A 26,526-nucleotide genomic window follows, 5' to 3' on the forward strand; every position below is an offset into this window, starting at 1 on the left:
GGGATGGAGCAGTCTGGGATGAGTGAAGAGCCAGTCAGGAAGACTGTGGTGGCACAGGCAGTGGAAAGAGGCAGCCAGGAGGTCTGGCAGGGCCTGAAGAAGTAGCCACATGTGGGACAGCTAACACTAAGGACTACAATATTTTTGCTACACCATAGGGGCCCGCGGTCCCTGCCTGCAATGGACATTTGCTTTGGGCCTGTCAGAATCAGGTCCCCACATCAGTGCTAGCTGGTCCTGGGAGTGATAGTCTGCAAGCAAGTGTATGTGCTGAAGGTGAAAGAGAAGAGGTTGTAAATACGTGAGTGTATATAGTTCACTCCCTATATATTTCTTCAATCAAGTAGGCATCCCACATGTACCCCATCTAAGTTATATTCCCCTAATAAAACAAAGTGCAAGGGCTGTATCTTCCCTTAGTATGTCTGGAAATTTGTGTACCTGGCTGTGCAGGGTGGGAGACGGACCACATTCACCAGCAACCCCCTATTGAGGTAGTGCTACAGATATATAAGATATGAACATAGATAAGGGACAAATGAGGAGGGACAGAGGGTCTTTGATACAAATGTAGTTTAGGTACAGTGTAGCATGACCGCGCAATTATGATTCAGGGCCGGTTCACACTATTGCGATGCGAGAACCCTGCGAATCAACTGCGGGTTCCCGCATCGCACCCGGCACGCATGGCAGTTCACACTGCAATATGTGAACTGCTGGGGAGTGTCATTATATGTTACCGACACCCCCATTTCAGCTCGCATATCGCACTGCGAACTGACAGTTCGGACATGAATCCGATCGCATATGTGTGAACACACATGCGATCCGATTCTGGTCCGAACAGAAAAAAGGCTCCTGTGCGTGTTTGCACCGAATGCGGTGTGATATCAGCCATACTATCTGTATGGCTGACATCGCACCGCACAGACATCGCATGTAATGTGAACAGCAGTGCGCTGCGCATTACATGCAATGTCTGCCATCACAATAGTGTGAACCGGTGTCTTGTCATATAATGTCCTCCATCCGATAGTGTCCGCTGCATACTGCGCATGCGCAGTACACAGCAACACAGATTCCGAAAATTGCCGAGGATGAACGGCGCCTGCGCCGTGAGTCCAGGTTCTAGCCCCCCCATCCAAGTGGACATAGAGTAGGAATAAAAAAGAGCCGAGCGTTGCGAGGCCGAGCCCGAAGCGTGGCAAGCGAATCTCGTCCGCGAGGGGCCCTCTAATATTCACAACCCTATGTCCGCTTGGATGGTGGGGCTACCACCTCCACTCACGGCGCAGGTGCCGTTCAGCATGCGCAGTACGGGGCGGACACTATTTGATGGCCGGAGACTATACGGCAGAACACCGGCCCTCAAAGTATTAGAGTGCTGAAAGGTGACAATTGGTCTGGGCAGGAAGGGGGTGAAAGTGCCTGAAATTGAATGGTTAAAGGGACCATAATGCCAGAAAAGTGTTGGAAATGTTTTATTAAATTCAACCCAATACATTCTAAAAGTGTCAGTTGTTTATTATATGCAGTGCTTAAGCCGTGTAATTCTCTTCAGAAGTTTACTCAGTGTACACCGCCTTGTACACCATTTTGAGATCTGTACTGTAGCAGACAATGTGCATTATTCCCGCCCTCTTGGTGGCTAACGTAAAAGATTTGTTCTTTGTCCTCCTAGTAATAAAGCTTTGTTTTTTCTGGGCGGATACTCTCGGTGGCTTGAATCACGCTCGAGCTTTTGCCTCTAGTCTCGCGATACCTAGGTCTTTCAGCGCGTGTACTTTGTCGTGTGCACGGAGGGTCACTGAGCAGCTAGAAGATGGCGGACACATTCGATAACGGGGACGGGATGGAGCTGCCCGTCGGGATAGAAGCGGGTAAGATCGGTTTAGGGAGGTTTACGACGGGATGCGGGTGTCCAAGGTCGAGGGGGGGTGTGACTGGCCTAGGCCATCTATGTACGCCGGATCACCTTCGAAGAAGCGCGGATCTCGGTATCCTACTCACACCTACTGGCTGAGGGATGAATAGTCTTTGCACCCCGGGCTTTCATCAGGACTGGGCCGTATACGTTTTGGATGGCGGAGAGGAGCCGTACAAAGGCAGGGGAGGATGTGCAGAGCGAGCTCCGGTTGTCCGTCATTGGTCATATTATAGAACATCCCGGACATTGCTTCTGTACGGGGACATAGAGCAAGAGGGATCATTGAAAGGATGGGGGAAGAAATATGGAAATATAGGTAAAGAGCGGGAGAGCTGGATGGAGGAAGGAACGGGGGAGGGATAAAGGAAGAGAGGGCTGTAGGTAAACGTAAGGAGGAAAAAAGTGCATAAATGTAAATGAATGAAAAACGAGCTAGCTGCACACCCCTAAGTATTCGAGAGAGAATTCTCTCTCGAGAGGGCTGTAGGGAGCAAGGGAGGAGAGGCGGAGGGGCAAGGGAGGCGAGGGCAGGAGGGATGGGGGAGGGTCGAGGGCAGGAGGGGAGGGACGGGGGAGGGTCGAGGGCAGGAGGGACGGGAGGGCATGTGAGTCGGAGGTGCAAGGGAAGAGAGGGCAGGAGGAGGGTCAAGGGAAGTGGGGGCAGGAGAGGTGGGAAGAGAGGGCAAGGGAGGAGGAGGAGTAAGGGAAGAGAGGGCAAGGGAGGTGGAGGAGTAAGGGAGGTGGAGGAGTAAGGGAGGTGGAGGAGTAAGGGAGGTGGAGGAGTAAGGGAGGTGGAGGAGTAAGGGAGGTGGAGGAGTAAGGGAAGAGAGGGCAAGGGAGGAGGATGAGTAAGGGAAGAGAGGGCAAGGGAGGAGGAGGAGTAAGGGAAGAGAGGGCAAGGGAGGAGGAGTAAGGGAAGAGAGGGCAAGGGAGGAGGAGGAGGGGTAAGGGAAGAGAGGGCAAGGGAGGAGGAGTAAGGGAAGAGAGGGCAAGGGAGGAGGAGGAGGAGTAAGGGAAGAGAGGGCAAGGGAGGAGGAGGAGTAAGGGAAGAGAGGGCAAGGGAGGAGGAGTAAGGGAAGAGAGGGCAAGGGAGGAGGAGGAGTAAGGGAAGAGAGGGCAAGGGAGGAGGAGGAGGAGGAGTAAGGGAAGAGAGGGCAAGGGAGGAGGAGGAGGAGTAAGGGAAGAGAGGGCAAGGGAGGAGGAGGAGTAAGGGAAGAGAGGGCAAGGGAGGAGGAGTAAGGGAAGAGAGGGCAAGGGAGGAGGAGGAGTAAGGGAAGAGAGGGCAAGGGAGGAGGAGGAGTAAGGGAAGAGAGGGCAAGGGAGGAGGAGGGCAAGGGAGGAGGAGGAGTAAGGGAAGAGAGGGCAAGGGAGGAGGAGTAAGGGAAGAGAGGGCAAGGGAGGAGGAGGGCAAGGGAGGAGGAGGAGTAAGGGAAGAGAGGGCAAGGGAGGAGGAGTAAGGGAAGAGAGGGCAAGGGAGGAGGAGTAAGGGAAGAGAGGGCAAGGGAGGAGGAGGGGTAAGGGAAGAGAGGGCAAGGGAGGAGGAGGAGGGGTAAGGGAAGAGAGGGCAAGGGAGGAGGGGTAAGGGAAGAGAGGGCAAGGGAGGAGGGGTAAGGGAAGAGAGGGCAAGGGAGGAGGAGGAGTAAGGGAAGAGAGGGCAAGGGAGGAGGAGGAGGGGTAAGGGAAGAGAGGGCAAGGGAGGAGTAAGGGAGGAGGAGGAGTAAGGGAGGAGGAGGAGTAAGGGAGGAGGAGGTGCAAGGGAGGAGGGGCTAGGGAAGAGGGGGGCAGGAGAGATAGGGGGGCAGGAGAGATGGGGGGGGGGGGGCAGGAGAGATGTGGAGGTGAAATGTGATCAGTTCGTATAATAAAAAAAAGCGAAGAGTGTGATACCCTGGGATCGGCACCGCAGTGATTCTGCTGGACTGCACATCAGAGGAAGTGAGTATTGTAGAGAGGAAGGGATGGGGGAAAGAAAAGAGCAGGAAGGGGAGGCTTGAGTGTCAGATGGAATAAAAAAAATATCGGAAGAGAGTAGGAGAAAATGAGAGGTGGAGATGTGGGGGAAAAAACGGGATTAAATATGGGTCTTCTATATTTCCTTACATTTACACGTTAAAGTGCACGTAGAAAAGACACTTTAAAACCCTCTCATTTGCCTTTGTAGGCATAGACGTATAGAAAATAATCTTTTAAACATGAGCACTGAACTCACCTTTGCCCCCTTCCTTTTCCTTTCCTTGAGGAATAAAATACTTCAGAGTTATTAGGGATAGCTTGTTTAAAAGATCTTGTTCTGCTTAATATTCAAGTTTGTTTCCCAAACCCTCTTCTGGGACAGCTACGCAAGCTATATATATCTGGTTCCACCTTGAATCGGAAACAACCCAGAAAGAGATTGAAAAGCCCCTCCCTCCCCATCTTTCTCAGTTTTATGTTTCTCATCATCCAAGAGTACACAGTTATGTTTTGTTCCCCCTGGCTCTGAACATAGTGGTTGTTGGCTCACCCCACAGGTCACTAGATCCTGGCATGCCTGTTTTCTGGTCAATTTGCTTACTGGAGGTTTTCTCCCTGCATGCTCTGGACCTTGCCGCTTAAAGTAGAGTTCCAGCCTGTATAACAAAAAAGGGGAAAGACGAAGGGCCCGATGCAATCGTGAATGTGATGTACCCCGCTGCAGCAGGATTGGATGAAAGTCCAGCTGAAAAAACGCAGAAAAGATACTGAGGGGTAGGTGGGGCGCTATATTGTTTAAAACCTATTTGGATTTCAGCCTGGAACTCCACTTTAACTGAAGCAAGCAACTCTGTCTTCCTGACGCTTTCGGCATTGAGCCAGTGAATGGTACAGGTTGCAGAAGTGGAGGGCATACTGCTGTGTGCAGAGCCCAGACAGCAAGCCTCTGAAAGAATCTCCCTTCTGTGAAGCGAGTTGAGGTGGCATCAGGAAGTAATGTAGCCTCCTGAGCAGGCTAGCTTGGGGGTCTACCTCTACATTCAGAGCTGCACTGCCTAAGGTAAGCCCAAAGCAAGTGCCTTGCTTTAGGTCAATGTTTCTCAACTCCAGTACCCCCAACAGGTCTTGTTTTTAGGCTCTCCATTATTTTGCACAGGTCATTTGATCGGTTTCACTGCCTTAGCCTGGCCCTACACCTATAGATTATCTGCAGATTTTTTATGGTCAGATGGAAAAAGTGGAACAGATTCCTCCATCTACACTGAACTGTGTGGATGGAAGAATCTACCACTGGCCCAAGCTTCCATATCTTGCTAGTCGGCCCTGCTATCTCTCACAATGCCTCAACATTCTGATTGGGTGCCAGTGGGGCCGACTAGCAAGATACTGAAGCTTGGCCCAGTGGGAGATTCCTCCATCCACACAGTTTAGCATACATGGAGAAATCTGTTGCACTTTTTTCCATCTAACCATAGAAAATCTGCAGATAATCTATAGGTGTATGGCCAGCTTTAGCAATTACCACAGCCGTTTCATCTGAGGGAAAACCTGACCTGTTGGGGGCACTTGAGGACTGGAGTTGAAACATTGCTTTGTTACTGGGCTCTAAGCAAGGCTTTTCTACTCGTATATAATGCTGGGGTTGTAAAATCAAGCTTTGTATGAGAAATGTATCATGCTTTAGTAGGATTAGAATCTACCATTTGCATAAGGGTTGTTATGATGTCCATGTGTAAGGGTATGCTTTCATCAAATTGATGTGCTTGAATTGTGTGCTTTTAATTGTCATTGGTTTGCCCTAAAGCAGATTTTCATGTTTCCTCTCACTTTAGTTTGTTTGGACCAACCATTTCCTTTATTAACCACTTGCTTACTGGGCACTTAAACCCCCGTCCCGACCAGACCAATTTTTAGCTTTCAGCTTTGAATGACAATTGCGTGGTCATGCTGCACTGTACTCAAATGAAATGTTCATCTTTTTTTTCACACAAATGGAGCTTTCTTTTGGTAGTATTTAATCACCACTGGTGGTTTTATTTTTTGCTAAACAAACAAAAATAGACAAATTTTCGTTAAAAAAAAAAAAAAAAAGTTTAATAGTTATAAAATTTTGCAAACAGGTAATTTTTTCTCCTTCATTGACCTTCGCTGATGAGGCGGAAGCATTGATGGGCACTGATAAGGCGGTGGGTGGCACCGATAGATGTCATTGATGGGTGGCACTGATGGGCACTTGTAGGTGATATTGATAGGCAGCACTGGTGATGACGCACTGTGGGCACAGAAGCCTTTCCACGATCGGGACCGATGTCCCTCTCGCAGCTGCCGGCGATCGCTTTTTTTTTTTCATGGCGTGAGGAGAAAAATAGCCAATTACCAGCTCTGTTGAGGTCATGTGATCTGTGATCAGGCGAGTCTCATAGACCCGCTGAAAACAGCTCAGGGGGGCGCTCAGGCCACTCGAGCATGGGAGGACGTCCATGGGCGCCCTCACGGCAAATTATGTCTGCGCTGTAGCTGTCTTTCGGCTGTAGCACGGACGGCAAGTAGTTAACTGTTGCAGTGTCTCTAGACACTGTGTGTACTGCATGTGGCCTCAGCTACATAAAGTTCTGAGCTCTCGCTGTTACAGACTTCTGTCTCATACCCGCAACAATGCAGAGTTGGCTTGAATGGTACTCTGAATACAAAGCTAACTCTGACTAAGTTGAAGAGTGTGATGTTAGCCTGCCCCTCCGACTCAGCCAATCAGAGGAAGCTTTGTATTCACAGAATACAAAGCTACCCATGAATGACTGAGCACTGCTCAGACCAACTCTGCATTGTTCCGGGTGTGAGACAAAGTCCCTTGCGCAGCCAGAACCCAGTACTGTATGAAGTTACCTGCAGTTTATATAGCACTCAACAGCCAGTGCAGCACTTAGTGAAAGAGTTTTTTTTTTTGAAGCAGCTTGGTCCCAACCCACTATTTTTAAAGTGACAGGAAACATGGAAATTCATTTTAACTTGTAACACTTTCATATGTGGTGGCTAAAGCCTGTAGTGTCTTATTCCCCTCTGTCCAGCCATGCATCCACCCTGTCCTATTTCACCAGAATGACGAGCAACTTCTTTTGGGTTACTTATGCCTTGCGGTGTGTTTTTTTTCATCACAAATGATTTATTCAGAATTAACAAACAAGTGAGCAAACCCTTAAAGTGGAGGGCCACCCTGAAAACAAAAAAAACATTAAAAATTACAAAAAAATATAAAAAAAAAAAAATGAAAAAATTTATTTTTTTTTGCTTACCAGAAATGCCTGTTGCTAGGCACTTTCTCCTAATCTTCCTCTTCCTCCTCCGCGGAGATCTTCTGTCTTCTGTCTTCGTCGCGGCGTCTTCTGGGTAATGAGTCGCGCTGTGTTCTGGGAACTGTGTGTTCCAGAACACAGCGCGTCCCATTCAGAAAGCGCTGCGGGTCTCGCGCATGCGCAGTAGCTGCGGGACTCGCGCATGCGCAGTAGGAAACGGGCAGTGAAGCCGTAAGACTCCACTGCCTGTTTCCCTTACAAGGAATGGCAGCACCGGGACCCGAGAGCCGAGGGACGGGTCGGCCTCGGGCGGCCGGCATCGCGGGCACCCTGGACAGGTGAGTGTGTTGATTAAGTCAGCAGCTGCAGTGTTTGCAGCTGCTGACTTTTTTTTTTTTTGTATAACCGGCCCTCCTCTTTAAGGTAAAGGTGGCGGCCCTTTAAGGTTTTCTGGAAATTAGATTGGAAAGAGTTCTACCCAACTTCTAGTCTTGTATAGTGGTCCCATATAGGGCTCAGGTATAGTCCTTGCATTGGATCTTTAGTCAGGAACTTAAGTCCTACTAGATCACTTCAGGCTGGCTCCTTTTGCAAGTATAGCTATGTAAAGAAATCGTTAAAAGTGCAAATACTGTTTAAAATCCAGTAGTACATTGTTACACCCTGCTCTGCTCATGCTCAGTTGCTCCATTTTTTTGCATTGCGCTAAAAAAACCAGAGCCACTAAAGGCTGATCTGCAGAGCCCACAGATGTACTGCTGCTCAGGTCTTCAGAAAAATGGCAGCTTCCAGCAAGAAGAAACAGGGACAATACTGGAGGCAGTTTACAGCACACACACATTTTGGTAGTATAATTATTAATGCAAAATGTATGTTCCTTGCTAAAGAACTATCTTTTAGTGTGTGTGTTGAAATGTCCATCTAGAACCTGTCCTTTGGAAAGGAATGGGTTACAGGCATCAGTTCCACCCAGATGTTTTTACCGGTACATTGGTGGAGGTTTCCTTACAACAACTGAGGAAGAGGGGCTTTTGAATCTTTCTGGTTTGTGTTTCCTGTTGAACCTTGACCCACTCACCTCTCGTGTAGCTGTGCTGGAAGATTTATTTATTTTTATTTTTTTTTGGAAATACCGTTACCAGTAAGTGTAACCATAGTTTTATATCTGGGCATAGATCGGTGGTTCTCACCCTGGGGGTCGGGGCCCCCTCGGTGGTCAAGTGGCGATTTGCCAGGGGTCACCAATTCCTGGGCTGTTCCTGAAGCCCGCACGCTCTCCCATGGCCACCCACTCTGCCGCTTCACAGCCACCCATTCCGTTCACAGCATGGCTAGGGGACAGAGACTAGAGGTCAGCTGACTGGTGAGGAATGTGAAGTGGGAGGGGCTGGAGGAGACCCTATCTCCTGATTTCGGCATAGGTGTCACTGCTACGAGACACCACAATGTTGGAGACAGTGAGTAACACTACCTGTGATTATAGTTGCCATTAAAAGTCCCCACTACAGTTCTCAGATCAGCAGATGACCTTGATCAAGAGCACCTAAGTTGGCTGATCAGAACTTATCCCCCCCCCCCCCCCCCCCCAGCACTGCCACTGATCCCACCCCCCACCAAGGAGGAAGAGAAGGACTAAAAATAGTATACATAGAAGGACGAGGAAAAGAAGTGGATGAACAAAGAAGGGAGAGAAAGAATAAGAGAACAAGAAAAACAGCTAGAGAGGGATGGGGGAGGAAACAAGAAATTAGCATAGAGAGAGAGAGAGAGAGAGAGATAAAAGGGGAGGGGGGGGGAACGGGACGGACAAAAGAGAGGGTGATACATCCTAAAATGTACCATAAGAGGTTGTATTGCTGTACGAGTGGAAGGTACTCAGGGGGAGCTAAATGTCCATGGGTTAGGGGTGCAAATTGCTTGTTTTGCCTTGGGTGCTGACCACCCACACTACGAAAATAATTTTATTGTTAGGGGTCCCCACAACTTGGGAAATTTTATCAAGGGGTCATGTCACTAGAAAGCTTGAGAACCAGTGGCATAGATGCATTTTAAAGCTGCTGTTCTAGTTACCATTTTGGAATTCTAGATGGGTGGGTTTGCCTTGAGTCACAATAGTGTGGTCCCTTACATACAAAAAAGTAAACACCGGGCTGATATGAAGAATTACGCATACACAAAATTACAACACACTAGAAAGTTACATCTTGCATAGTGTTCAACTTGGTGGTACCTAAAGTTCAGCACTTGTCTGCATTTGTCATGGCTGTGCCACTCTTTTTATTTTAAAGTTCATCTAAATGCACTTTTTTTTTTTTTGCAGCAGCAAACAAATTGCATTTACAATTTATTATTATTTTTTATTATTATTTTATTTTCTGAAGCCTGGAAAGTATTGCACCAATGATCAGCAGACCACTGGTCCAACGCAGGACTCCTGCAGACTGTCAGTGTAAAGCCCCATACACACTATCAGAATTTCTGCTGATTTTTTTTTGTCCTCAGATTTATCAACCATGTAGTGGAAGGGCCTGCCTGATTTGCATACAAATTGAAACTCTTAAGGTTTGACCTCATATTATATGGTTTTTGAAAATCTGATGGTGTGTATGGGGCTTAAGTTGTCTGCCTGTAGATCGTATGAGCAGACAGTTTCACACTGGCAGGAAGAATCCATGAACTACCTAGAGTTCTCAGCAGCACCCTGGTAGTTCATTGAGAACTACAAACCAACATCCACAAAGGATGTCAGTGCTTTCATTCACAGAACTCAAAAAGTGAAAGCTGGTACAGGGAACTTCTCATACTGCTGTCCCACAGAGTGCATCCCCGAGTGGATGCAGTAACATGTTACATGTTCCACTCTAAAAACAGGTGGAACATGTAACATGTTCCTGAAGGTGAACGTGTCCTTTAACCACTTTCAGACCGGACCAATTTGCTGGTCAAAGACAGACCACTTTTTGCGATTCGGCACTGCGTCGCTTTAACTGACAATTGCGCGGTCGTGCGACGTGGCTCCCAAACAAAATTGACGTCCTTTTTTTCCCATAAATAGAGCTTTCTTTTGGTGGTATTTGATCACCCCTGCGGTTTTTATTTTTTGCGCTATAAACAAAAATAGAGCGACAATTTTGAAAAAAACGCATTATTTTTTACTTTTTGTTATAATAAATATCCCCCAAAAATATATAAAAAAACATTTTTTTCCCTCAATTTTGGCCGATACGTATTCTACATATTTTTGGTAAAAAAAATCGCAATAAGCGATTGATTGGTTTGCGCAAAAGTTATAGCGTTTACAAAATAGGGATAGTTTTATAGCATTTTTATTAATAATTTTTTTTTTTTTTTTTTACTAGTAATGGCGGCGATCTGCGATTTTTTAATTGTGACTGCGACATTGTCGGGGACCCATCGGACATTTTTGGGACCATTGTCATTTATACAGTAATCACTGCTATATAAATGCAGTGATTCCTGTGTAAATGACACTGGCAGTGAAAGGGTTAACCAGTGGGTGGCAGTGTAGGGGTTAAGTGTTCCTAGGGGTGTGTTACTAACTGTGGGGGGGTTGGGCTTTCATTTAGTGTACACTGATCTCTGCTCCAATCACATGGAGCAGAGATCAGCGTCACTAGTTGCTAGGCAGAATGGAAAAATGTTGTTTATACAGCATTTCCTCCATTCGGCCGCTCCGTGAGACGATCGCGGGGATGCCCGCGGCGATCGAGTCCGCGGGTCCCGCGACCGGACTCACGGGGGTCCCGACCAGCGCAGGAGCGCGCCGCCGCCGGCGCGCTCCCGATGGCAGGGCGGCATTGAATATTGGACGTACATGTACGCCAATATGCCTGCCCGTGCCATTCTGTCGATGTACATCGTCGTGCGCTGGTCGGGAAGTGGTTAAACAAGTTCTAATATTACAAATGATGGACATGAAACAAAACCATGCATTCAAATTTTTTAAGTGCGAATTATAGCAAGTTTCTTGATGTGCCAGCATTCGTGGCTGTACATGCTTTTCTGCATCTGCCTTCTCATTTTCCTGTACGTGTCCATGTGCCAAAAGTGCAGTTTTTTTTTTTTTTTTCCTTCTTTGCAGTACTGGTGTATGTGGTGTGCCGAGGGTCATATCCAATTTTAGATGTATACATGTGTGGTAGTCCATTAAAAAGCAGTGGGAATAGTGACTTGTCATGTGACTGAAATGGTAAACTACGGTAATTCTAGCCACAAGCAACCTGAATTTCAGCCAGTTCCTGCAGAATTGGACCATTTGGCTCAACAAACCTTGGCTTAAAAAAAATAAAAAAAAATAAAATCAAGAGCCACTCATAAAAATTGTTCACTGAGCAGTGCCTACATCCAATCGGTAGCCACAGCACCTGTGGTTGAAAATCGAAGTACAGTAGGTGGTAGTGGAGGATGGAGGTTTCGCTTGATTTTTATTTTATTTTTTTCTCATTTGGGGCTGATCAAAATAAATACAAGCTTTTATGGGTAGCCCACCCCACATCATACAAATGGGGGTTTTTTTTTTTTTGCTGGAATTTGGCAGCAAAAAAACTTCTCTAATGTTACAATATGCATGTGCATTTAAGCATGTATGCCACTTGAGCATAAATTCATTCTACTGGCCAGAATAATTTTATTCTGGCCATTGAAGTAAATTTTTACACACATTTTCTCTGCTCAAAAGCTCCTCCTTAGGGCCCATCTTTGGATTTTTTTTTTCTTCCTGCCTGTGAACGCTCCTCTTCAAATACTTCTGGAAATGCCAATGTGTACATGATCACATAGGTTAACATATATGTGCTTTTACAGGCATAAAAAGACAGCTGATCTGCATAAGTGTTTTTAAGCCTAAGGGTCCTTTCACACGGGACGGATCAGTGCTGATCCACCCCGTGAATATCCGCTTGCTCGGACCGCAGTTTTCGCTGTCACCCGATCCGATGATGGATGGAAAAATGGCTTTTTCCTCCGTCACACTTATTCGGATTGGAGCGGGTCGGATGTCAGCGGACATGTCACCGCTGACATCCGACGCTCCATAGACCTCTATGGAGCATCCATTCAGGTCCGCCTGAAAAACTGACGACAGGCGTACCTGAACAGATCGGTAGTGTGAAAGGGGCCTAAATGTTGAGCAATTGTTTTCACCTGACTTTAATAAACATTCAGGATGCACACAGAACAACCTCAGTCCTACCAACTGGAGTAACAGGAAGAATACCGATGTGATCACAGCCATGCAAAGGCAGCAATACTTTAAAATGACTACTAAGGAATGCATTATGCTTTGTATATTTAAAAAAATTATTCTTTCATAAATGTTTGAGAGCATTCCTGCTTTTCTATGGTCATCTGCTGCAATTTCTTCTGTGATGGTCAGGCAGAACATAAATGCTTAAAGAGATCCCGTAACAATCGCACCAAAATAAGATATTGCAAGGAGACAGAAAAACACATTAAGAAACAAGGATTGGGCTTGGTATGAATATTGAGTGAGACCGCCACACTTTTTTGTTTTGTGCCAAAATTAACTTTTATATTCATTTGAGATTCTATTCCTGGATAAGGGTCTGTTATATTAAAAGGTATCAAAGGGGAACCCCACACCGCTTTTCATTTTTTTTACCACAGAGTATGAATACTTGGTGGCGTGACACCACAATTTAATTCTGCCATGGAGTTGCCCTTTATATTCATGTCAGACCCTAATCCTGGTTGAGTGTCTTGTTAATGATGGTAAAGGGGAACCCTACACAACTTTTAATGTTTGCTATGGAGTTCCCTTTTATAATCATGGCAGACACCAAAGTCCTGTTCACATCCAGGGATTTGGAATTGTAAGCGGATTCGGGGTGATTCTACCCGTGTTTCCAGACTGCGATAAAATCGTGCTGCAACGTGCATTTCGGTGCCATTTATTCTTAATGGCACTCCAAGCATGTTAATTGACATGTGGAAATCGTGGTAAAATGTGCAAAGCTTGTTGCAAAAAAGGTGCAGGAGCTTCAAGTGATCCTTATGCACAACATGTAAAAATTCAATAAAGCAACTAACCACTGCACCCTAGTAAGAAAGTGTGCATGTAAAAGCCTCAGGCAACGCCACACCTCAGACCAAGCCTACTGACCTGTTAACCCTGCCCACCTGGACTTGGAGGAACACCAAAATGAAGTCCGCAGCAACAAATGTTATAGCTACTGCCTTTTTAATATAAGGCCCCTTTCACACTGGGGCGGTTTTCAGGCGCTACAGCGCTAAAAATAGCGCCTGAAAAAACCGGCCCCTTTCACTCCAGTGTGAAAGCCCGAGGGCTTTCACACTGGAGTGGTGCGCTAGCAGGACCGTAAAAAAAAAAAAGTCCTGCTAGCCGCATCTTTGAAGCGGTGTATTCACCGCTCCTACCCATTGAAATCAATGGGACAGCGCGGCTATACCGCTGGCAAAGTGCCGCTGCAGCGGCGCTTTGCGGGCAGTTTTAACCACCCCGCTAGCTCCCGCAGACTGACGCTAAAACGACGGTAAAGCACCGCTAGAAATAGCGCCGATTTCCGCTGACAGCCGCACCGCCCCAGTGTGAAAGGGGCCTTAGGACACTTGTCTGTTCAAGAATCCTGCAATGTCCTCACTTCAGATGATCCTTCAATCGGCTACAGGTCCAAGCATGACCTCTTGGGTAAGGGAAACGGGCCGTGAAGCCTTCCAGCTTCACAGTTGCTTTCCTACTGCTCATGAAGGCACTGCGCTTTAATGATTCTGCAGTCTTCTGGGACCTGTGTGTGTGTGTGTGTCCCAGAAGGCTGCGGGGGGAAGGAGGAGGGGTCTGAACTTGTCCTTTTTGGATGAAGTTCCACTTTTAATCATAGAAGTGAGGCATGAGAGCAGGACAAGAAAATTTAAACATCGACTGGGAGAACTGAATCAGTGAAAAGTGCATGTGATTTTGTAAAAGGTGTAATGAAAGAATGTGAAAATAAAGTAAAGCTGCCTCCTGGATAAATAAGGGGAGGGGGAAGGAAGGCGGGGGACCTCAGCTTGAAGCAGCACCACTAAGCACAAACAAGCATGTAGAAATGCATGTATGTTGCCCAAGAAAAATTGCGATCAGAAATGTGTGTTTTCACTATGCAGTGTCGGTTATGGATGTTAGGGGGAAAGAGTGCCACACTTTTTTTATTTTTGCAGTAGACATTAGATACAGGGGATCATTACCTTGCTATCAATATTGCAGTCCTAGGACTCATTTACACTAATCTTATAAGGGGGGGGTACATTTTTAAGGTTGAATTGTTCCCCCTTAGCTGCAGCAGCTGGGGATGTACACATGCTGTGTCGGCCAGACTTTTTTTCATTCATGGCTGTGGCAGGAATTATACCCCCTGTTGCACTCAGCAGGCACTGCTGCCCACCAAGTCCAACCCATTCTGTTGGATGAAGCTGCAACTGCACATTTGCAGTGTTAGTCTGGCATTTAGGGGGTCTAAATCAGGTCGTGGAGGTGATTCAACTCCTCACCATTTGTTAAACAGTCTGAAGAGTGATCCAAACACAGATGGCTAATCAGACGTCAAGGCAAGTGTAAATGAGCAAAAATAATTTTTCAAGTGCCATATGTGTCTTGGAGTATGCCAAATAATATTGGCACACTGCAAGACTACACAGGGCCCAGGGAGGTTTCTGTGAAGGTGTTTCCTTCATGTGTAAATTGTGGCACAGAGAGCAGGCTCTGAAGAGTGGGACTCTTCACACTGGTCAGCATAGTATTTAACAGGGCATGATTGAATGCTAATTGTGATCCATTCAATCCCACCCAGCATCAGAACTAGCCATTAAAGTGGTTGTAAACCCTTACAAACCACTTTGACCTACAGGTAAGCCTAGATTAAGGCTTGCCTGTAGGTCCAAGAAATATCTCCTAAACCTACATGGTTTAGGAGATATTTGCCAAAAGACAGGCACCGCTGTCTACGGCGCATGCGCCGTAGACATCGGCGCACAGGTGCATTGAGCGCGCCGCTGTCAACCGCGATATGTCGCGAGTGGCGGCTCCCATGCGCAGGAGTGACGTCATCGCGGCTTTGCCGAACGACAGCGGCCGAGCAGCGAGACCCACGAGAAGATGGATGCTACGGACTACAGGGGACAGCGGTGACATTGCTGGCTCCTGTGTCAGGTAAGTGACACATAATGGACTACAATGCGATGCATAGTAGTCCATTATGCTTTACCTTTGCAGGGAATCAAAGAGGAAGTAAACTCATCAGGGTTTACTTCCTCTTTAAATAAAACAGTGATCTGGGGGTGGGACTTTGTAGGTCAGCATCTGAGAGGGCGGGGCGTCTTTCAATATACTGGGCAGCACAGGATTTAGCTGGGTAGGATTGAATTCTAATTGTGATCCATTTTGATTTCACCCAGTATCAACACTGCTAACTTTCTAAACGGGCAGTGTGCATTTTGAGGTATTTTCTTCATAAATAAATAATTCTGCAATCTGTGAGACAGGACTGGAGGGGGGGGGGGGGGGGGGTCTGGATTCTTCCTGTAGGTGTGATTGGGCGCTATTAAATGCTAATTTAGATGCATGCAATCCCACATAGCATTAGCGCTGTGAACGTCGTTACATCATTTTATAGAGTCAGAAGGACTACAAATGGTAGTCTACTGACTGGCTACTGCAGGAAGTGGCTGTACAAGGAATAGCGTCATCCATTGGATATACCATGTCCAAAGTGACAAAACTAAACCCGGGATATCGGGGGATCTGCAGACAAGTGTGCAACATGGTACAAAGGTATGATCTATGTTGGGATTTCTAGTTCCATTCATTGTGCAAAAGTAAATTTGGCGTTTTATCTTTAATGCGGGGAATGCATTAAGGTAAAAAAATGTTTTGGCTTTAGAACCAGTTTAAGGTTTTTACTACTTGTTAGACTGGGTGCAAACCTTTTACGTGTGTATTCTGCATTTTGTTTAGCAGGTTTTCATGTATACACAGTACTATGTTGTATTCTCTCAGCTCATGAAACATTGAGGTTGCTGGGGGGGGGGGGGGGGGGGGCGGCTATTTACCATGTCCATGTTGCATATGTTTTTGTGCATTGCCATTAGTTGGGGCTAATACCACACATTGATGCACTAAAAACAGACTTTAAACATTTTTGGTCAACACCAGGTTTCAGTCTCTGGAGCCTGTTAACTGCTCTCTTTAAATGCTCTATAACAAACTTTTTGGTAACTAATAAACATGTTGGTGTAGATATGGTTACAATAGAGCACTTGCTAATGGTGCTCTAGACACAGTGCATCATAGTTACAGATGAGGGGATTCATGTCCAGGTCACCTACAGTGACAGCATGGAGATGAGAAGGGAGGCTAACGCTTTCTGCATTATGCCCAGGAAGGTCTGCCTGATCGTGTGACCGCTGTGATTGGTTGTCACAATGGTCACATGATTGTGACCCAGTCCTGCTGGCTTCCAATCATTACTGGGAACTGAGGTAAAGTGGGTATAATCATCTTCCTTTTTATAGGGTTGTTAGAATAGGCGTTAGAAGGTGGGTGGGAGCATTGTTAACCATAGTTGGATCTGAACTTGATTTCCAAGTGGTAATAAACCCAAAAATTTAATATATTGCAGCTTACCAATCATTGGATGTGGTGGCTGCATTCATTTTTAATTTCCTTGTTTTTTACCCCTCTGTTTTTTACCTGGTAATATGGCCCCTAATGCACCCCTTATATTATAACACTACTCTTGAGCAATGAGAAAAGGAGGCACGGCAACATTGTTTGGAGGGGAGTTTTGATTGATTGGGGAGTGTTTTGAGATTTAGAGCCACTAACAAATTGAAGCCAAACTCCAGCTAACATGTTAAAATTAGAGCAAACTTCTTTTTTTTTTTTTGTCATTTTTGGAATAAAGTTTTAAAAATAAAGAAAATCTGATCATTTGAATCACTCCTGCCAGTGTTAAATTGATACATTCTGCTGGAGAGCTTGTGCTTTTCAAAAACAGATGCAAAATGGAGGAAAGCCTAAAAAGGAAAGTAATGCAGTTGGTAAGCTGCAATATAGTAAATGTTTCTCTCTTTCGGTTTAATGCTGCTTTAAGGAAAATGAACAGAATTAATGGGTTATAGGTAAAATAAAGGAAAACTAATGTTCTGAACATAGAGCAAAAAAGGGGGCCATATATGTGGGTATGAAGACACAGAATGGCTCCCAGTCGAATAGCATTTTTCTTTTGGCTTTAGAACATAAACTCTATTTTTGGATTTTTTTTTTTTTTTTCTCTTACTAACTGTACTTGTGTGAATTCAGTTTTGCTCAAAAATGCTTTTTTGAGTTAGTTTATGTAGTAAACGTTTTTTAACACATTTCTTGTATTCTTAATTTTCAGTAAACCGTTTAATCCGAGAAAATGGCCACCTTTTCTCTGATGGCCACTGTAAAGTGTGCAGTGCTGTTTTGATTTCGGAGTCACAGAAGCTTGCACATTACCAGGTAACTTTCTGTTCATATTTACAGTGAACTTTGTTAGATGAGTAATCTAAAATTTAGTTTAACCACTTGCTTACTGGGCACTTAAACCCCCCTCAGTCCCAGGCTGATGCACTCTGAATGACAATTGCGCGGGCATACAACACTGTACCCAAATGAAATTTTTAACATTTTTTTTTTTTCCTACAAATAGAGCTTTCTTTTGGTGGTATTTAATCACAGCTGGGAGTTTTATTTTTTGCTAAACAAACAAAAAAATATGCAAAAAAAAAATCATGTTTAATAGTTTGTTATAAAATTTTGCAAACAGGTCATTTTTCTCCTTCATTGAAGTGCGCTGATGAGGCGGCACTGATGGGCACAGATAAGGTGGCACTAATAGGCACAGATAAGGCACCGATGGGCAAAGACGGGCACAGATAAGATGGCACGGATGGGTGGCACAGATAGGTACCGCTGATAGATGGGCACTGATAGGTGGCTCTGATGGGCGGCACTGCTGGGCACGGATATGTGGCACTGGGGTGCAGCACCTTTGTTGAGGCAGATTGTGGGCACTGCTGGGTGGCACTGTGGGCACTGCTGGGTGGCACTGACAGAGGGGACACATTTTTTATTCATGTGGCAAAGCAGGGGGCAGGTGGGCACTGGCAGGGCTGGCCGTGATCGGGACTGATGTCCTGATCACGGCCGCCGGTGATCGGCTTTTTTTTTTTTTTTCTCCTCGCGCTGTCAGCGCGAGGAGGAATAATAGCCGATTACCGGCTCCGTTATATCACATGATCAGCTGTCATTGGCTGACAGCTGATCACGTAATAAGGGGTCGGGATCGACCCCCTTGCACGGATCGATGATCAGGCGAGTCTCGTAGACTCGCCGATCACAGAGCGTGCCGCACGCGCCCCTCAGGGGGCGCGCAGGCCGCTCGTGCACGGGACTACGTCAATAGACGTAGTCCCGGCAAAGGAGATCCGCGCTGTAGCCATCATTCGGCTATAGCGCGGGTCTCAAGTGGTTAAATGTATGAACTTCCAGTTTCCATTGGTCTTTGGAAGCTGCTTGATCACAGGTCTGTATCGTACATAAAGACCCTACCCATCAGGATTTCTGTGTTTTAGAGGATTAAAGTGTTTGTTACCCTAACATTTTATATTGCTGAAATATGACTACTGCACCATGTACTTGTATGAACAAGTAACTTGTTATTTTTGTATTGCTTCCTTTGTGTGAAATCCTTGGTGTTCCTGCCAGTCCCTCTGCTTTCCTATTAAAAACTGACCACACTAAGCAATGGAGTACACTGTGTGGTCAGTTCTCTAGGTGTGCTGGAACTCTGCCTGCTCTCCTCCAATGATCAGACTTGTCCTGACTCAGTCCCCCTGCACATCCTTTCATTGGGAAGCTCAGTGTACTGTTGCTTCTCCCAATATGCCTATTGTGCCTGTTTTTTTTTCTGTTACAACTTTTTAGTAAACAAGCTTTGATTTGCATTGTATGGGTGAGCAGCCATCCAAATCGTCTTTCTCCATATGTAAACCTGCAGCAGTGACAGGGCGTACACCCCATGCGCCATTATTGCTGGTTCACCTGGAGCAGCAGGATTGTTTTTAACGTCAAACATTTCTTTTAATGTCTTAGTATCATTAAATGTGTTTTGTTTTTTTGTTTTTTTTAGAGCAGGAAACATGCAAGTAAATATCGACGGTACTTGACCATTCACCAGGCAGAGGGTGTTACACCAGCAAAAAGAAGAGCTGATACTGCTGCTCTGGTAAGCCTTATGGTATTTATAAAAATAGTGCTGTTTAGCTGTTATACATTGTAAATTTTAGGTGAGTTTGTACTCTGCTCATTCAAGCTGTTGTCTGACTCCATATAAATCCACTCCATTATTTCTTTTATAAAGTACAGGCAGTCCCCAGGTTACAAACAACATGGGGTCTGTAGGTTTGTTCTTAAGTTGGTTTGTTTGCAATATTTTTTTAAAGAGGAGCTGCACCTAAAAAAAAAAAATATTAAAAGCCAGCAGCTACTAATATTGCAGCTGCTGACTTTTAATAATATCACACTTACCTGTCCCAGGTTCCAGCGATGTCGGCGGCAGATAACGAGCGATCGCTCGTCTCGCTGCAGCCACCGCCGCCATCCTCTGTCAGGGAATCGGGAAGTGAAGCATGAGGGCTTCACTGCCCGGTTCCCTACTGCGCATGCGCGAGTTGCGCTGCGCTTCTCTTATGGTCCCCCGCTGTGTCTCTGGGAACTGTGTGTTTCCCAGAACACAACGGGGGGGGGGGGGGCGGAGCCATGCGGCGGTCTGGCCGGAAGTGGGTGCAGATACCTGGATTATCCAGGTAACTGCACCCCCCTCCCCCCCGAAAGGTGCCGATTGTGGCACCGGAGGGGGGGAGGGATAATACTAGCGGAACTTCCCCTTTAGGGTGAAGAACCGCTTTAAGTGTAGCTCCAGCCAAAGATAAAATATTTTTAAGATTTGTGGATGGCATAGAAAAGGTTAACACCACTGCAACATTTTTTTCATTGTCTGTCCCCCCTGCTCAGAAGATTTCGCTTCACTTTCTGCCCCTGTCACAATTGGATTTTGACATTTTTGGGTTGTTGTGGAAACAAGGATTGGTGATAAAGCTGCTTTTTCTTTTGAATTTTGAATTTTCCTTCCTAGAGTAGATTTCCTATCGCTTCCTGTTGCCTCCCTCTGTAAGAAGGCGTCATTTGTAAGTCAGATGTTTGTAAGCTGAGGAACCCCCTGTATAGTGCCACTGTGGGTGGAGTTTGAATAAAAATTTGTTTAGACTTTGTAAGAAGTTCTGTTGAGCTCTTTGAACCCTACGCATCTATTTACTTAAGTCTGTCTCAAAGTTGCCATGAAGCAGGGTGGATATAAATCAATGTGTGCTTTTTAAATGTTTTTATTTTAACTAGTTAAGGACCAGAAGAATTTACCAGGCCGTTTTTATTTTTTTTGCGATATGGCACTGCGTTGCTTTAACCTTCAATTGCGCAGTTGTGCAACGCTGTACCCAAACAAAATTGACGTGTTCCCCCCCCCCCCCCCACAAATGGAGCTTCTTTTAGGCTCCATGCACACTGAAGCTCAAAAAAGCTATTTCTGGACGCCAGATTGCTGGCAGAAAACGCTGGTTGAAAAACCTGCTTTTAACAGCGTTTTATACTAGCGTTAATGAGCGTTTTACAGCGTTAGCGTTAATGGGCGTTTTCTATAAAAATACACAGAGGACACTCCAAAAATCCCACAATGCATTGAAAAATAGAATGCCGAACACTAATGAACGAGCGTTAATGAGCGTTTGTCGTTTTTTGCCGCTGAAAAACGGCACTTTGAACGCGAATTTCTGGCGTTCAGAATAAAAACCCATAAACTCCACTGCTCATTAAAGCTGAAAAACGTCCATGTGTGCATGGACACATAGGCTAACATAGAGTGGAGTTTATGGGCTTTTACAAAAAACGCCCAAACGCCAATAAACTGCAGTTTATCAGCTTCAGTGTGCATGTAGCCTTAGTGGTATTTGATCACCTCTGCATTTTTTTTATTTTTTTTGCGCTATAAACAAAAAGAGCGACAAGTTAAAAAACAAACAAAAAAAAAACACTTTTTTTGCTAAAATAATGAGCTGAAAAATGAGCTGAAAATGCTCAGGTGTGAATGCAGCCTAAATCAAATCCACCCTGCCATGAAGCCATTTGAAAGGAGCTGCATCTATTATGGGCATTTTTAAACAGTAGCTAAAGGGTTGATTTTTTCTAACATTTAAAAAATATTTCAGTTGTTTCCATGACGTATGAGACCAGTCAAATTTAAGACATCCCTGCACTAAGAATTTTCTTTTTGCATTATGGGGTGCAGATACTGTAGCTTTGCTCATAACACTGAAATGCTAGGTGATTATAATAAAAGCTGACTCTCCATTCAGAATGAACAGCAATTTTAGGAGTGTAAAAAATTTTTATTAAATATTTGCATTTTATATCATTCTTGGGGTGGGTGGGTTTGCTTTAAATCAAATAGATTTAAATCGCTAGTAAAAATGCTTGATTTAAATCCACTTTCTTTAAATTATGATTTTTAAAGGGCAACTGTCATCTCTGTCCTGCAGCGGCTCCTCCTCTGATTCGCTCGCTGTTGACTCGCCGACAGTCCCATTAACTTTAATGGGATGGCTGGTGATGTGGTAGTTGCTTAAGGTGAGGGACGCAGCAGGTGAGGGGCTGCCCGCTAACGGGCGCTGCTGCCATAATGGATCTGAATTGACCGGTGCTCTTTAAAAGTAAGGACTTATTCTTGCTGACATTTTACGATCTTTAATATTTGCAAATAAAATGAAGGTTTCTTATTTAAAATAAGCTGTTGGGTTAGTAAAACGGTGATTTCAGAACCAATACAATCATACAGTTTGTAGTGTACATAAATTTGCAAAACAATGGGATAAAGGAATATTCCTGAACTTTGTTTTATCTCATGGTTACTGTGAAATTGTGTGCATGCAATAATGCAGTCCATAATCTCAGTTTGCAGAGCTTGGATTCATTGAGTTTACCAAAAAATACATTTTTGCAGAATATACAGCTACAGCCTCATCCTACAAAATTATTGTATGGCCAATAGAAAACTATCTTACGGACTTTTTTACTCCAAAAGCATTTTATTAAACTTTTTTTTTTTTTTTTTTAATCTTTCGTTTTTATTCACCCTGCATAGAGGGGATTTTTGGAAATGATCAAAGAATACACACTATAAAATGCATATTTTATGTAAAGGGACTCATTTTATTATGTTCTTTGGCACTATTTTTTGTATTTGCAGGACGCTGGTAATGAGACCGATAGGAATAAGTGCTGCCCAGTCTGCAACATGACCTTTTCATCTCCTGTGGTTGCTGCATCCCACTATGAAGGAAAAACGCATGCAAAAAATCTGAAGCTGTCGTTACAGGGTGGAGTTAAGGAAGGTAACCAATTCTTTTTTTTTTTCTCTATTTATAAACTGCTAGACTGCTGTTTATTTTTAAATATAATTTTAAAAATGGTTAAAAATTACCATAGAAGGGGTTAACTTCTTCCCACCCGCCATATTACAAGTTGTCCTCTTGCTAAGTGGGAGGGTGCTTGTGCTTATGCCTTTTTGTAGCATCTCTCACCCCCAGCCTGCGCAACCTTTCACTGGGAAGATCAGTGTCTTCTCTAACCCCCCCCGTTTCTATCCTTGCATTGCAAGGTGTAATTTAGGTGTGCTTTTATGTCTATATTGTAAATGGAATGTGTATTCCTTTGCCAAAGATGTTATCTTTGCATAAACTTGATTTTGTGCTTAACAGGAATACCTCTTCCCAAGAAGCCTCGTCTAACGCCACCTGCTCCAGAAAAAAATACAGGGACAGGGATAATTGATCGGTCGGACCCTGAAAAGTTTTGCCAGCTCTGCAATGCCACATTTAACAATCCTCATATGGCACAACAACATTATGCGGGCAAGAAACATAAGAAGCAGGAGACCAAGAGCAAGCTCATGACTATATATACCAGCTGTGGGAACGCTTTGCCGCAAAGTACACCTCTCAAACCTCTAACGCCAGGCTCTGCTTCAAGTGAGTTAAATGCTGAGCCTGATACTGAAAAACCTGCTGATATTTGAGGGAATGTCGTAGTGTTTTATTTTTTAGTGGGGACATCTTTCCATTGCCCCATACTTTTTATTTACAAGCCTTTTTTGTTTACAGCATTTATTGTATCTGCATAACGTATGCATGACCTGCTAGTATATTCAATGCTATATCTTTAGGGATGTATAAAAGGTAGCTTGCTAGTTTAAAGAAACATACATGCAATGTAGATTAGGACTGGTACTGTTTTTTGTGTTTTGTAAACTGGTCTGTCTTGCTTCTACTATGCCCACCATGAAATGATACGGTAATGACTGAAGATAAGATGAGTTGTTTTGTCTGCTGGAAAATTCCTGTTATGATTAATTTTGACTTTTATACAGTGAGCTTTAGATGCCTTTATAAAGAATTTAATGATCTGTAGTAGAATTCCTCCCCCCCCACCCCCCCCCCCCCCCCAATAGAGGGGCTGAAGTCTTTCACCTTTCATGTTATACTGCTGCCCACAGGAGCATTGGACACAAATGAATTATGGTCAGCTCTGAATAACCCCTCTTACTACCAGCATGCTTAATTTTTCTGCTAGTGTTCAGGAAGGATGCACATCTTTTCTTCAGGACATTGCTGAACTGGATGTTGCTGAGAGCCTGAAAGTGACCTTCAGGTACTGAGTTCAGCATAAGGTGCTTTCCAAACTGTACTGGTAACCACTTAACCGTGGTATACTTTCCAGGCCTAGACTGGCTGTCTCTGCCACATTGCTTTCCCTATCTATGAAGACTCGTCTAGTGAGGACCAGCCTTTGAGAGCTACCCCAATTCCTCATGTCATGGTGGTTTCTATTGCAGAGGGGTTGACACTGGCATTGAGCACTGACATCTGCTGGGTGGCGTGTGGCATGCTTCATGCTGTTTCTTATCATACAGTTTGAAGTAAGTATCTGGACACTGCTGCATGCAAAGTTCTATGTGGAACTTTTCAGCTGAGGTTTTTTTTTTTTTGTTTTTTGTTTTTTTATATTTGGTGGCCTCTGCTGCCACATTTACTGCAGAGGCTTCCCTAGGGATTCTATATCTGATGCATCTGTGGCTTCTGAGCCATGGACTGGAGAGGCTCTGATTCTGAGTCAATCCAGTCTTTGCCTGAAAAGCCTATCCTAGAGGTGGCGTAATCTTCTGTTACTCCCAACTGGAAGAGGAGTTCCAGTCTCTTTTTTTAGTATAAGGATGCTTATCTGTCCAGATTGACCACCATAACAGCGAAGGGTCTTCTGTAGCGCTCTGTATGCAGCTCCCCTTAATTACCTGAGCCCAATCTCTATCCAGCGATGTGAGAGGCTCTTTCAACCCTCTTCAGTGGCGCACACATCAGTCGTATTGGCTTCAAAACTGAGGCATATTGGTAGTGGGAGGGATTGTCCTAGGCTGGCCTATAGGTTTTTTGCCAGTATCCAATCCTCTTGTAAGTGGCAGTATAATCAACAGTGAAAGACTTCTCTGTCCCTTTTATGGACTCCAGGAAAGGCATTTTACAAGGAGTAAAAAAATCCTATTTTATTTTTGTTTGTGTTGGAGTGATTCCTTCACTTCTGTTCGGTAAAAAGGTAGTGATGAAAGGAAATTTTTCTAACAGCCTCCTACAGCAGTAAATCCTGACAGGAGGAACCTGCAGATGTATAGCGGGCAGCCTCCTTCAGTACCACATGGAAACTTGTAGTGCTCCTGCCACCCTCTTACCCCCCCCCTCCCCCCGAATCAGCTGCAAAGTTTACCAGATCATTACTTTTTTCAAACTCCAGTTTGTTACATCTTCATGATGGAGACACCACAGTGGGATTGGAGAATGAAGTGTTTGCCCCAAAACCAGAATTCAGGTGTCACATGGTGTATGCAGCAGTAGATTGGGGCACTGTGCAGGCAGGTCTAAGCAAAGGAAGAGGTCTCCTTTGCAGTCATGGAATAAATTTAGCTTTTTTTTGTAAACTTCAGATTTGAGGTAGATAAAACCTACTTTAGATTTGTCTTTATAAATTTCAGCTGGGTTACCCTTTAAAGGGACACTGCAGTTTTGTTGCATGCACATAATATGCCCTTCCACTCCTCCATATACATTACAATGATTTTAGTTAACTTTTTATCTGGGCTCATTCTTGGTTTTCTTCTGTAAATAATCTAGTTACTTGGGGAAAGAAGAAAAAAAATGTTTAATTAGATAGATCTGCCTACTGTAACAACTGAGCAGTTTATTCCAGTATTGTAATAAGAAACCCCATAGCCCACCCACCCCCTAAAGACCTCCTAGCTGTACATTTATTTTACAAGTATCTCACCAAAGATTTTCTGTAGATGTCTTGGGTCCCAGTAATCATTATCGCCTCTGTGTACATTTAACAGGAGCAAGAAATTAGAAGTCTTTGTCGTGATTAGGGGGGGAGAGAAAGTCAAATTTTTATTTTTTTTTGGCAGACGCACACACTTATTTTATTTTTTTTAAATTCTCCTCTTCTCTGTAGATACAAAACTGGTGGTTTCCTTTTTATGATAAGCGTGTCAATTTTTTTTCTCTTCTTTTTTTTTTTTTTTTTTTTTTTAAGATCGGGAATGGGAGATGTACATTTTTAAGTAGCTTCCTTTGTCATTTTCATTGTTTGGGGAGCCTGAAGTTCTCCTTTAATGCCACATCATAAGTACTCATTCTATTTTTAAATAACCAACATTACTGTTGTATTGATTAGTATTTGTAGGTCTGAATCACTGGAAGATGTGATTGTGATTTAATAAAATTTATTCTTTCCTGGAGTGAAAAGAAAAATAAAATATGTATTAAACTTTCACATGCATATAGTTGTCTGACATTATTTAAAGAGGAAATTGTAACTGAATTATTTTTAATGTGACTAAATATTAAAAATAATCAGTTTTTCATTATTTGCTGTGCCATACTCCTAATGGCTTAAAAAAAAAAAAGTTTCTATTCAGTCTCTTGGTTCTTTCCTCAGCAATATGAGCAATATCATGACACCCATACATTCATATTAGTGGTGTTATTCACTGGGATTTTCCACTTTCAACAAAAAAGGAGATCCACTTAATTGTAGAAATGTGTGCACATCTCCCTATATCGCCATAGTCGGCTGTTTTGGGGCCTAAGCCCCGGAAGACTTTACCCCCTTCCTAACCAGAGCAGTTTTTTACTATTTGG

General features: G+C 44.4%; 1 protein-coding gene across 1 annotated transcript in view; it reads left to right on the plus strand.

Moving 5' to 3' along the window:
- The first annotated feature begins 1,721 nt into the window (after nt 1-1,721).
- The window catches only part of ZNF346 (zinc finger protein 346), a 48,517-nt gene continuing 23,712 nt past the window's right edge, over nt 1,722-26,526 (plus strand). The window contains exons 1-5 of the mRNA XM_077472487.1: nt 1,722-1,880; nt 17,586-17,689; nt 19,362-19,457; nt 22,530-22,674; nt 23,041-23,310. Of these exons, the coding sequence (XP_077328613.1) occupies nt 1,823-1,880; nt 17,586-17,689; nt 19,362-19,457; nt 22,530-22,674; nt 23,041-23,310 (673 nt within the window). The 5' untranslated portion in view covers nt 1,722-1,822. The remainder of the gene's footprint in view (nt 1,881-17,585; nt 17,690-19,361; nt 19,458-22,529; nt 22,675-23,040; nt 23,311-26,526) is intronic.

This window comes from Lithobates pipiens, unplaced genomic scaffold (genome assembly GCF_037356315.1).
Source record: "Lithobates pipiens isolate NorthernLeopardFrog02 unplaced genomic scaffold, aLitPip1_a1.2 Scaffold_8, whole genome shotgun sequence".
NCBI classification, from domain to species: domain Eukaryota; kingdom Metazoa; phylum Chordata; class Amphibia; order Anura; family Ranidae; genus Lithobates; species Lithobates pipiens.